This window comes from Cetorhinus maximus, chromosome 19, assembly GCF_964194155.1.
Source record: "Cetorhinus maximus chromosome 19, sCetMax3.hap1.1, whole genome shotgun sequence".
In the NCBI taxonomy this organism is placed as follows: Eukaryota; Metazoa; Chordata; class Chondrichthyes; order Lamniformes; family Cetorhinidae; genus Cetorhinus; species Cetorhinus maximus.
The window spans coordinates 42,776,858-42,789,740 of NC_135897.1; the positions used below are offsets into that span (position 1 = coordinate 42,776,858).

General features: G+C 41.2%; 1 protein-coding gene across 4 annotated transcripts in view; it reads right to left on the reverse strand.

The window, feature by feature from the left end:
- si (sucrase-isomaltase) overlaps positions 1–12,883 on the reverse strand; it is a 228,583-nt gene that overhangs the window by 17,273 nt on the left and 198,427 nt on the right. For all 4 annotated transcript variants that reach the window (XM_078563786.1, XM_078563784.1, XM_078563783.1 and 1 more), the window contains 3 exons: positions 932–1,080; positions 758–842; positions 606–662 (listed from right to left, as the gene is read on the reverse strand). In XM_078563786.1, coding sequence (XP_078419912.1) covers positions 606–662; positions 758–842; positions 932–1,080 — 291 coding nt within the window. The remainder of the gene's footprint in view (positions 1–605; positions 663–757; positions 843–931; positions 1,081–12,883) is intronic.

The window sequence follows — 12,883 nt, forward strand, 5'->3', positions numbered from 1 at the left end:
GGGTCTCACATTTAAGACTGAGATGAGGGGAATTTTTTTCTCTCTGAGGATTCTTAATATTTGGAATTCTCTTTCCCAGAGAGCAGGGGAGGTTGGGTCATTGAATACATTCAAGGCTGAGTTAGATAGATTTTTGATCTAAAAGGGAGTTAAGGGTTATGGATGGCAGGAATGAAAGTGGATTTGAGGCCACAATCAGATCAGCCATGATCTTATTTTATGGTGATGCAGGCTCCAGGGGTCGAATGGTCTGCTCCTGCCCCTATTTTTATGAGCTTTTGACCTTATGATCCATTTAAGAGAATTATTTAAAAATAAAACAAAAACTGCATGGGAGAATATGATACATATCATGAAGAAACAACATGCCCACAGTTTAAGAATTATTACCCACTGGATTGATTCCAGCCTAATTATCATGGGTCTTCAGTACTGTGACCGTAATATTACTGCTTTGCTCTAAGGTTTAAAATGACTACCTTTCTGCATAATTTGCATATTGTACAATAAAATACTTCGAGGTTTTATGGTCTAAACTCTTGAAACATTTCCCTAATACATTATTTTACCTCTTCATATATTGAGCATAATTTGAAATAACTTACTGTAAACCAATCATACCAGCGAGAGTCAGGGACATAAGCATGGACAGTAGTCACCCCCTGAAACGAAGAGTATGTTTGTGAAATGTTACTTGTATTTATAATCAATGACAGTTAATAGGGAACTGTGCAATAAAACAAATATGGGCCCCTACCTCCTCCAGTGCAGGACTAATCATCATTGCTCCACCCCAAAGGAACTGTCGATCAATATCCCATGTTTTTTCATCTTTAAAAAACCTTCATAAGAAACAAAACAAAACCTTGAATGAGTTCAAGAATGAAGCAATTTTTAATCGGTGCACTTTGGATCATTTTAATATACTTACTCATGAAGTAATGGTCTTATCACTGTACTGCCATGATGGTGAGCTTCATACATCAATGTGTAGAGAAATGGCAGCAATTTGTAACGTATAAGAAGAATATTCCTTGTGATATTCTGGAAAGTCTCATTCCAGGCCACGGGATCCTGTCTCTGAAAAATGAAAACGTGATAATTAAACTAGGTGTATGATTCAACCAAAGCTACATTCATTCACTGTTCACTTAAACATTTCCTAGAAGAAACTTGAACCATTCTGCTGCAATGAGTCTTGTTTTCTTCTACAATCACGTGAGGACAAAAAATTGTCCTGAAAAACCCTGCATAGCTATTTTGTGTGATGTTTGATTGTACAGATACAAGACATGGAAATAACATAAAAATTACAATCAGGTGATCCTGGAAACAGGTCGCTAAAAACGTAGGGCTGAATTTCCATGGGGGTTCTCTTGCTTGTTTGTTGTACTTTCAATGGAAGAGCTGTGAAAAATCCTGGAAAAATGGCATAAAAGGTCACAGGACAAGCAGGGAAAATGCCAATGCTTTCAATAGCTCTTCATCACAAAGTTTAATGGACAAGTGGGAAAACCAATGGAAAACCAGTTCCTAATGTATCCCTTTGGTGGGGTATTTGGTTATAAAATAGAATATCTTATTTAACAGAAGAAATAAAGGAATTGCATTTATATAGCAATTCTCACATTCTCAGGATATCACAGAACACGTCACAATTGATGAGGTATTTTTGAAATGGAGTCACCTGTTGTTATGTAGATAAACATGACAGCAAATTTGTTCACAGCAAGGGTACTAAGAGAAACTTCGCTGCTCTTGAATATTGCCATTTGATCTTTTACATTAGGGAAGACTTGGTCCTGGTTGAACATTTCAGCTTAAAAATTACATCTGACAGGGCAACAGCATTTTTAGTAATGAGACTTTGCTAATTCCACCACCCCACCCACCCAAACCTCCTTAAAAGATGTTAACTCCTGCTAGGTCAGCGACCACACTCCAGCATCTCACCCAAGGGACCACAAGGCCACCCAACATGGGGAGCAGGGGGCTACTGGGGCACCATAGCTGAGCGCATTACTCTTCATACCTACTGCAATTGGAAAATACATACATATGAACATTCCCATTGCTTCCTAAATCCCATTGGCTGAGGTCAGCTAACTCAGCCCTAAATGATAATGGGGCCTTCTGGTGAAGGATATTTTGCTCTGCCTTGAATATGCATATTGTTCATGACCTCAATATTTCTATTCTATTTAAAAAAAAAAGCCAAACAGGATTTTCTGCCGGATGTGCAGACCCCAAAGTCAGGTCCATATGGGAGTCTCAAACCCGCCCATGTCATTGGTACACTCACCTGAACAATTAGCCTCCTAATTGGCCTTGTAGTATGAGGGTACTCAGGGCTGAAAGGGTTACTCCGTGGGACTGGAGAAACAGTACCTCCCACACAGTGATGTGAGAGTCACATGACTCTCATGCCTTAGACTGAATAATACCATAGTCTTGTACATCTGTAAATAGTTGTGTTCATATAATAAACCAGTTATTGTTCAGGCAGATCTATGGACAAAATTTTTTGTTTGGCGGGCGGAGCAGGGACGGCTGTGGGCGGGTGCGGACCCGATCAGTGCCCGCGATTGCGAGCAGGCATACTATCTTAGTATGAGTGATCAGCAGTAGCGGGGACAGGAGGCACTGGAGGCCTGATATGGGTCACTGTGGTTGGGGTGCAGTGTGCGCATGCGTCAGCGCATAAAATAACGCGCGGTGACATTGGGTGAGTGTCCTGACGTCACCGCGCGCCATTGCGATATTTCACTGGACGGGCGTGCGATGAAGTTCGACGTGCGCTCGGCATTAATTAACAGGCTAGTTAAGGCTCTTAAATTGGCAAATTCCATTACTGCAACAGAAGTTTAAAAATTCCAGGCAATCCTCCTATGAGCTTCAAACAGCTATGGGTTCCAAATTCACCTTGCCAGACTGATTTGGGCACATGGAAGGGCTAGATCAGACACAGAATTGGACACTAAGGAGGAAAGGATTTTTAATATTCAGAATTGCACCCAGATTAAATAATAAATCGGAGGCCGAACAAGTCAATACATTATTGTACTCTATTGGAGCAATTGCTGATGATGTGACAGCAAGACAAGGCATTAATGAAACATCACACAAATACAAAGAGGTCCAAAAAGCTTTTGATAATTATTTTAATTTATGGAATAATATGACATTAGAAAGAGCTAAGTTTAACAAAAAGATCCAGAAACCTAGTGAACCTTTATCAATGACCTGTATCGACTGGCTGAAGGTTCTGAACATGTCATGTTAAATCTGAGCTGATATGAGGTCATATCATAGTTGCGGTAACTGATGATGCCCTTTCTGACCTACTGCAATCCAAAGACGACTTAATTTTGGATAAGGCAATACAGTTAGTCAGACAATCAGAGGTCTGTCAGCAAATGCTAAGAGGGGAAGATAAACCATGGCTCAGAAAACCCCCAGTGATGGTGCAGCTTATTAAACAAAAGAATGCCAAAAACACTCCGGGGCAATAAAAAACCTTATGGAATAAAAGCTGAAGATGCCAGTAAACGATGCCAGCACTTTGGAGCCTAAAAGCCCTACAGACATGAACAGTGTCCTGCAAGCGCTGCAGAATGGTTTCATTGTAAAAGGTTTAGACACTTGGAAAGATGTGCAGAACTAAAATTTCTAAATGTACAGAGGATCACAAAAGAATCTTCCCGCACAAGGCTATTAATGAAACAGAGGAGTCTCACCAAAAAGAGGAACAATAATGTTTCCTAGGCGAGATTGAAGATCCAAAGTACATTTTCTGGGATGCGGACATGTGTGTTAATAGACACAACACAATTTCAAATTGGATAGTGGAGCAAGCATAATAGCCCTATCTGATAAAGAACTGTGGTTAGTAGAACAATGGCCTGAAGCCATCTACAACCTAGTTATATAGCCCAGGAGGAATCAAGCTCCAGGTGAATGGTATGTTGCAAGCAATTCTCCAGTAAAAGAACAAATAGATATGGGAAACATCATATGTGCTTCACGGCCAGGAATTCTCTTTTGAGTCAACCTCAATCTCATCCAGAAGGTTGAGGAAATCAATCCACAATTGATTCTGGGTCTGACTTCAGAAAGGATTTTCCAAAACTATTCACTGGTCTTGGATGACTGAAGACTGAGTACATCATAATGCTGAGGAAAGATGCTAACACCGAGGAAGAAACTGCATCCATTCATAAAACAGGTACAATTGCAACTTGCTGAGATGACCAAGATTGGAGTCATCTCCCCCGTCACTAAGCCGACAGATTGGTGCTATGAAACGGTTTCAGGTCCTAAACTAAACTTCATGTCTGTGTCAACCTGGCTCAGCACAACAAGGCTGTGGTGAGGTAAATTCACACAATGTTCTCAAAACTCCGTGCCAACAGCAGCTTTTGGGAGGTGCTGTTTGATGAAAAATCGAAATTATTGACAACCTTTATTACCCCATTCGGCAGATTTCGCTTTAATCATTTGCCATTTGGCAAAAACTCAGCACCCAAAATTTTTCCATGAACAACGTCTACCATCTGGCAAGGCCCGAAAGGTGTAATCTGCAACATGGACTTCATCCACGGAGCAACTGCCGAAGAACACAGCCTGAGTCTTAAATCAGTCTTCAGCTGCTTGCAGGAAGCAGGACCAATGCTTCATGATAAGTATGAATTCTAAAATGTCCATTTGATTTTTCGGCCACATTGCAAGCAGCAATGACAGGCAAAATGACAGACCCACAAAAAACAAGGGCCATCAGTGAATTTCTGAATCCATCGTCCATTCCAGATCTTCAATGGTTCCTGGGTATGGTAAATCAACTAGCAAAATTCCTGTGCAAGTCATGGAGCCCTTGAGAAACCTATTGAAGAAAGCCAAAGCATGATGTTGGATGCATGCCAGGAGCAAGCATTCTGACAGACTAAAGACATGCTGCTCTCACCAGGTATCATAGCTCACTATGAACTGACCCTACTGACCACAGTAGGCTGATGCCTCATCTACAGGATTAGGAGCAGTCCTGTTTCAAGAGCAACAGAATGGGTGCCGTAGACCAGATTATTACGCAACTCAGGCGCTATCTGACGCAAAAAATGAGGTATGTAGTTATAGAGAAAGAGCTCTTAGTCATGTGGGCTTGTGAGAAATTCTCCGACTTTATCACTGGACTGAAAGTAGTCAATGAATCAGACCACAAACCATTAATCTCATTACTGGATGAAAAGGAACTCGCCAAAATGCCTCCCAGAATCCAGAGATTCTGTTTGCGATTAATACGCTTCACTTACGAGACAGTGCATGTCCAGGGCAAGCTACAAATGACTGCGGACTCATCCCACAATGTAGGATGTTAATCTAGTCAACAAGGTCAAGTCCTATTCCCAACCTGTAGCAACATAATTGCCAGCGAGCTCCAAAAAACAACAAATATGTCAAGAACTGATGCAGGATGAGGACGGCATCTGCATTCATCAATACTGCATACAAGGTTGGCCACAGCAGTGCCCCGGTGGAACGGTAATGAAAACGTACTTTGAACAGCAGAAACACTTCACCATGATTGATGATCTGCTTGTGTACAAAGAGTGGTTGGTAATGCCTGACTCACTCCGACCAGAAATTCTAGAAAGAATCCACAAGGGCCACATGTGCATCACCAAATGCAGAGTACGAGCCCAGTCTGTAGTGTGGTGGCCGGGAATATCAAGAGCAATTGAAGAGATGATTTCATAGTGCTAGGTGTGCGTGCTGGATGAGCCCGTCCAAAGGGAGCCCCTTATCCCCACTCCAATTCCCTACCAGACCATGGGAGCATCTGGGAATAGATCTACTTATGTACAGCAAATCCTTCCTCATCATTGTTGACTACTTCTCCAGGTGGATCTAGGTAAAACATTGATACACTATGGCCAGGAAGTCAGTCGTTAGATCATTGGAAGAAGAACTTGCAACTCATGACATTCCAGACCAGGTGGTGTCTGACAATGGCCCACAATTTGCTAACGGCTACTTCACCCATTTCACTGAGAACTATGGATTCCCACAACACACCAGTTCCCTAAGGTATTCCTAATCCAACAGTGAGCTGGAAAAGGGCATTTCACCATTAAAGCCCTCTTGAAGAAGAATGAGGATTTTCCAATGTACTCTTAGCATACAGGTCTACTCTGCAGCTATGTAGTTTGGCACCGTCTAAACCGCTGATGGGCAGAAAGCTTTGTACTCAGCTTCCTACGCTATCCAAGACATTAATCCCAGGGTTAGCAGTCTGGGACCATCAGAAAGTTAAGGACTGAGAACAGTCCTATAGAAAACAAGCTTCCACTTACAATTGGAAGTACTGCATCAGAAACTGGCCCAGGCTGAACAAAGGAAACAAGCTTCGGATAAGAGACCAAGGCAGAGGTGGCATCATTATCCAAAGGGATGACAATCAACAGTGGTCTTACTTGATACATACCCCAGAAGACACGATAAAAAGGAACAGGAGAAATCTTATCATCATCCCTCAAAGGGAACCTTCCATTATACACTTGGGAGAACCAGTTGTTGAGAATCAAACTGACAATTCAGCAGATACTGCAACTCTTCACCAAGGCCAAGCAAGTCAAAGCAAAGAAGTCCAAGGGGAGACTACTGATCTTCTAAGGCTCACAAGGACACAATCAGGAAGAGTCATGAAACCTCCAGACCGATTAAACCTATGAAGTCAGAGACTTGGGGGGAGAAGGGGTCGTATGTACATATGAGTGCAAACATATTTGAACAAAGACTTGGGGAGAGATGAGAGATGTAGTAAAAGGGGGCTCAGGGCTAAAAGGGTTATTGTGTGGGACTGGAGAAACAGTATTGCCCACATCATGATTTAATACAGTCACATGACGAGGAATCGAGAAGGAGGAAGCTCATGGCTTAGATTGAGTACTACCTGCAATCTTGTACATCTATAAATAGTTATGTTCATACAATAAACCAGTTATTGTTCAGGCATATCCATGTCTCCGCAACCGTTCCCTAGCCAGTCTCAGTCAACATACAACAGGTACCTCTGCCCTACTGCCCTAATAAGGGTGTCGGGAGGGTTCCCTAGACTGGAGACCCAATCAGAGCGTCCGCAGCCCCACCAGGAGCATGGGCACTGTTGAGGCACGCAAGTGAACATAAAGGTGCCTCAACATGGCGGTTGGCTCGGTTGCCTGCACTGAAGTCAGCAAATAAAGAGGCCCGAAGCTGGAAAGGCCATCAGGATTGAGGGTGAACCCTCTGAAGGAGTGGCGACAGACAGGATTGTGGCTTTTCATCCCCGTGGCCCCACCTTTGCAACATGGAGCCTTCAATTCCCATTGGCCCCTGGCCTGCCATCAAAGGACCACTTTGATTAAGCTGCCAGCCTCCGCACATGGCAGGGGGCCATTCCGAGGGCATGAAAATACCTCCGGCATTGCAAAATTGCCTCTATGTGGGGCATTAATTGGCTGCTCACCTCCATGGAGCTGTCAGTTGACCTGGATCCTAGTCGTCCATGGGAACGTCCCCCAGAGAAAGGAATGCATCAGTGAGCCATTCCGACATGGTTCTTCCCTATTTTCACAGCCCCCAAGTCTCCAACCCCATCTCCACGGGGCTGGGAAAATCCACCCCTATACCTCGGCTTTCTCTCAGATTATGCTACGATCAACAAACATATCATTCTATCCCTGAACCTGTGGGCAGATGGCCAGGGTATACCATGTGCATCACTAAAAATTAATACTAATATTCAAAAAATAATATTTTGAATCAAACATTTGTCATGGTTTTCATCAATAGGCATTTGCTCAGTGATTTTTTTTTTAGAAAAGTCTACAATCCAGTACCTCAATATGAGGATTTAAGTCATGTGATTTATTCAGTTTTAAAACCATTTGAATTACTGCAAGGTTTGCTTATTATAAAAGTCAAATTCAATGCATATTACACTAAAATTATTTCAGTTAAACAGAATATTAAAGAAAACTATTTTAACTCTAATGTAAGTTTCATCAACATGCAAACTTTAGACATGAGCCTGTATATGCTCATCTATGTTTTCTTTCCAAAGCCTTCATAATGTAATTAACAGAGCATTCATTCACCAAAATATGTTATTTTACTGACAAAGCAAAGTGAGAGGCAGGTAAACAAATTTCTGTCTTGTTTCTTGGTGGTTTTGCTCCTCAAACTATTTGCATTTTCTCTCTGGTTGCCATGGATTTCAGAAATCCTGGAATGTGAGTCATCTGAGCTAACCCTCCTATTTTTCTAAGGTAGGAAAATGTGCTGTACTAAATGCAATATTATTACCGTTAACATGAAAGCACATTTCTTTTTATTAATGGTGCATAAGTGCCAGACAATGGCCATCTCCAAAAGAGGGAATCTAACTATCGCTCTTTACATTCAATGGCATTACCACTGCTGAATCCCCCACTATCAACATCCTGGGGGTTACCATTGACCAAAAACTGAACTGGACTAGCCATAAAAATATTGTGGCTATAGGTCAGAGGCTAGGAATCCTGCAGCAAGTAACTCACCTTCTGGCTCCCCAAAGCCTGTCCACCATCGACAAGGCACAAGTTAGGAGTGTGATGGAATACTGCCCACTTGCCTGGATGAGTGCAGCTCCAACAACACTCAAGAAGCTTGACACCGTCCAGGATAAAGCAGCCCGCTTGATTGACACTCCTTCCACAAACATTCACTCTCTCCACTACCGATGCACAGTAGCAGCAGTGTGAACCATCTACAAGATGCACTGCAGAAACTCACCAGGGCTCCTTAGACAGGACTTTCCAAACCCATGACTGCTATTATCTAGAAGGAAAAGGACAGCAGGTGCATGGGAACAACACCGCCTGGAAGTTCCCCTGCTGGCCAATCACCATTCTGACTTGGAAATATGTCGCAGTTCCTTCACTGTCACTGGGTCAAAATCCTGAAATTCCCTCCCTAACGGCACCGTGGATGTACCTACGCCACTTGGACTACAGCGGTTCAAGAAGCCAGCTCATCTCCACCTTCTCAAGGGCAATTAGAGATGGGCAATAATTGCTGACATAGCCGGCGATGCCCACATCCCATGAATGAATAAAACAAAATATAGGTTTTATTACACAATTAAAGAGGTGTTTCTAAATTGACTATTCATCCAAAAATGCACATTGTGTTCTTCATCCATTTCAGGAGCCTGGTTGATAAGAAATATTTTTAATGATTTGGCAGTGATTTTAAGTTGTATCTTACCCCATCAATGGGGCTGGCACCATTTTAAAAGGGGCTTCTTGTTGGGGCTGTGGGTGAGTTTTAATGTGCAAACCGAGGTTGGAAATGGTTAGAGTGTGCACACCATGCATATTCTGGTAAGTTCCACAAGTAATAAATCTGAAGAGAACCAGCAATGCAAATTTTGACATTATTGAAACAGAAATGCTTGTCGAGACAGCAGAAAATATCCTAGGCTGAAGGATTCCACTGGCCAACACACCCCACTGGTTGGCACAGTCCACCACTTGGTGCACTCCATTGGCCATCACATTCCAATTAACAGCACATTCTACCAATGACACACTCCACCAGTTAGCATACTTTACCATTCACCACACTCCACCAATCATCTCAGTTCACCGATCACTGCTCTCCATTGGTCAGCGCATTTCACCAATCACCATGCTCCAACAATCGCCACACTCCACCAGTAAGGTGGCTCAACCAATCATCATGCCCCAGCAGTTGGTGCACACAAACCACGCACCACACTCCACCAATTGCTGCAACTCCATTATTGTTCTTCAACAACAGGCCATTTTTCCATTAGCAACATTCTAATGAATGTCCATAATTTACAACTGTTCCATACAAAGGAAGCAGACTAATTTTAACAAGTCTTTCTTCCTAGGGTTCAAGTTGCCCTCCTTCTTCATCTTGTCACACACTTTGTTCACAATATTAGAAGCTGAATCATGATCTAAAAATCCCAAGATGGATATTTTACTGAAATTGTTAGTACTGCATTCAGTGGTAACAGGAATTGATGGAAATGTTTCATATTTATCAATCAGTACCACCAATTCAATTCTCTAGGTGCCAGGCTAATTTCAAAACAGAAAGTTAATTTTCTACCTCAAATTCTGAGAAAATGAATTACACTATGAAGAGATTTAAAGATTTATTTTTGCTTATATAATTTTGCTTATAATATCCTAATTTTGATTAAGTCCTTAATACATGTTGCGATTTCTTCAGATGTAGTCGCTATCAAAGTGAAGGCACTTGCTGCTGACCCCAAAGAAAGCTGCCCACCAAGATCCAGTAATCTCTGTGGCATGGATTTCCTTTTTCCCAATGTTAGTGTAATTCTGGCATCAGCTATAGAGGATCTCTGGCATCCAGCAACAGTGATGTCATCAAACAGGCTAAGCAGCCAATCACATTGAAGATTTCTTACAGACAGCAAACCAAGGAGTAAAGTAGACTGATTACCCTTCACCTTTTAATCATTTAGCAGAGAGTGAAATGCATATTCGGTCATATACATTGGATTATGGTAGAAGCTGAAATATCATAAATGAATTTAAAAAATAAAAACTTATTTTAAAAATCCACAGGATTTTTTCCTCATAATGTAGAAACTTGACATTCTGCAATTGTAAATCTTGTTTTACAGTGCCAGACACATTGCTCAACAGTAATTAATGTGCAGTATGTCACTGAAAACCCAGTTACACCGTTTTCAACACGGTGTAACTTTATAAAGGGTTTTTACAGTAAGTCTAACAGTGTAGAAAATGGAAGTTCATGTCAAATTAAGTGACTTCTAAGATTGCCATCTGCAAGGGTTTCAGCGCATCCTGTGGAGAAGTGGGGAATCACTGACAACGTCTAGATTTCCGCGTTCAACTGCATTTATACAAAGTTGCTGTCAGTTTTACAGGTAATTACAGTGAATGCTGAAAAGTTTGCCAGCATGACAACTGTAAAATTCGAGCCAAGTTACTGCCTGTACACAGTGCAGAGAGGAAGGTCGAGTATGGAGCACAGCTCACTCGTAACAAAACACATTCAGTTGAATTATTGAAAGGTAACTCTGGTGAGCTCTGTAATGGGTATGTCATCCTCTCCACCCAATTTTCAACTCTACTGTCTCTCCTGGTTATATATGACACCCAGCCACTACAGACAAATATCCACCATGCCATAACTCCAAATGATTATTTCTCAGTAAAGGCAAGTTTTAGTTCAAGCAATTGTCATATTTTCCCACTGTACTTCTTAATGCTTCTTGCATTGGTATTTACATATTCCCTCCTTTTTTCTATTTGCTATTATTACCCTTCACTCCATCAGTACACTTACTATTTTTCTCAATGCTTTATTATTTGTTCGTCCCTTTTCTCCCTCTAAGATCAGTCACCTTATCCTTCCCTTCTGGCCTCTCTATTCTTAGCTGGTTTCTGTTATTTCCACCCTTTCCTTTTCTATTCTTTAAGTCTACTTATCTATAATAACATCTTTAGAGCCTTAACCTTCAGAGTTTCTGGTCTGCCTTGCTATTCACTACCCCCAAATCACAGCTTAAATCCACCCCCACTATTGAATTAACCTTCTTCACAAAGATATTGATTCCATTCTGCTTCAAGTGAAAGCTGTTCAATTTACCCTCAAGTTCTAATAAATTAAAATCTGGCTGTAAGCAGAGCTAATTTGATTGTGCTTAAGTTTTAATCTAAACCAAAAAGAAATGGGAGTTATTTGTTGATGATTCTGTTTCATTGCTGATTTAAGTAATGAAAATTGTCTTTGAGGCTATGCCCTTTATTTTAGAAAGTATGACTTTTCAACTTTTAGTTGACTGAAAATTTTACAATTTGAAATGGGGCAGAACAAGCTACTTAAAAATGCAAGGCCACTTTCCAAAGTGAAGGTGAAAAAGCAAACATGACACCCTCAAGGGAGTGTGAAGAGATGGACATTTCCTATCATTCAAAGACCTATCAAAGCTCATCACTGTCTGAGGAAGATACATTAAAATGCAAAGTGCTGGATATTGAAACAATGGCTGCCACAGACAGAGCCACCCAAAACCCCTTGGAAATACAAAATAGGTGAAGTGTAACCGGCCAGTCTGCAGCCACTACAGAGAGATTGCCAGTAACACAGTTAGTTGCAAGAAAGTTTTCTGCAAAAGAGACAGGCTGAAAGCTCTCTTTCACTGTCTCTCTCTCTCAGAACAAGTATATTAAGTGGTTCGGAAGGCAACTTTACTAGAAATCTACCAGTGAACTGAGGTCTCGAAATAATTGCAACATCTTCTACATCTGACCACATCCACAAAACTAGCTAATCCAAATTGGCCACAATGTTTGAAAATCTACACCTCAAGGACAACCAAAGGACACGTAACCATAAATTCGTTTAACCTTTTTTCTTATTGGACTCAACTTTCCTTATTTCTGATGCCTATATATGTGTGTGTATGTTATGTCATGTTTTTATTATTTTTGCCCCTCGGGTTTGTGGTTAATAAATTTGGTCTTTCTTTAATTCATAAAAAATTTGTTTGGTTGGCTCTTTATTGCTCACAGCTTAAATAGTTAAATATAATCTGATTTGGAAAAGGCATATCCTCATGAAAAAGAAACTTAAACCTTTGTTGTGACTAACCGAGGAGGTTGAATAGAGGGCAGCCAGTTCACCCCTTCTCACCTGATCATAACAAAATAAAAACACAATTAAAAAGATATCTTATTGCTGGTTACATGGCTAACTTTTGAATGAGAGTGTCGTATCATAAACATCTCATCACAACGTCCAATTATCAATGATTGACAAGAGACGTTGAGCATGT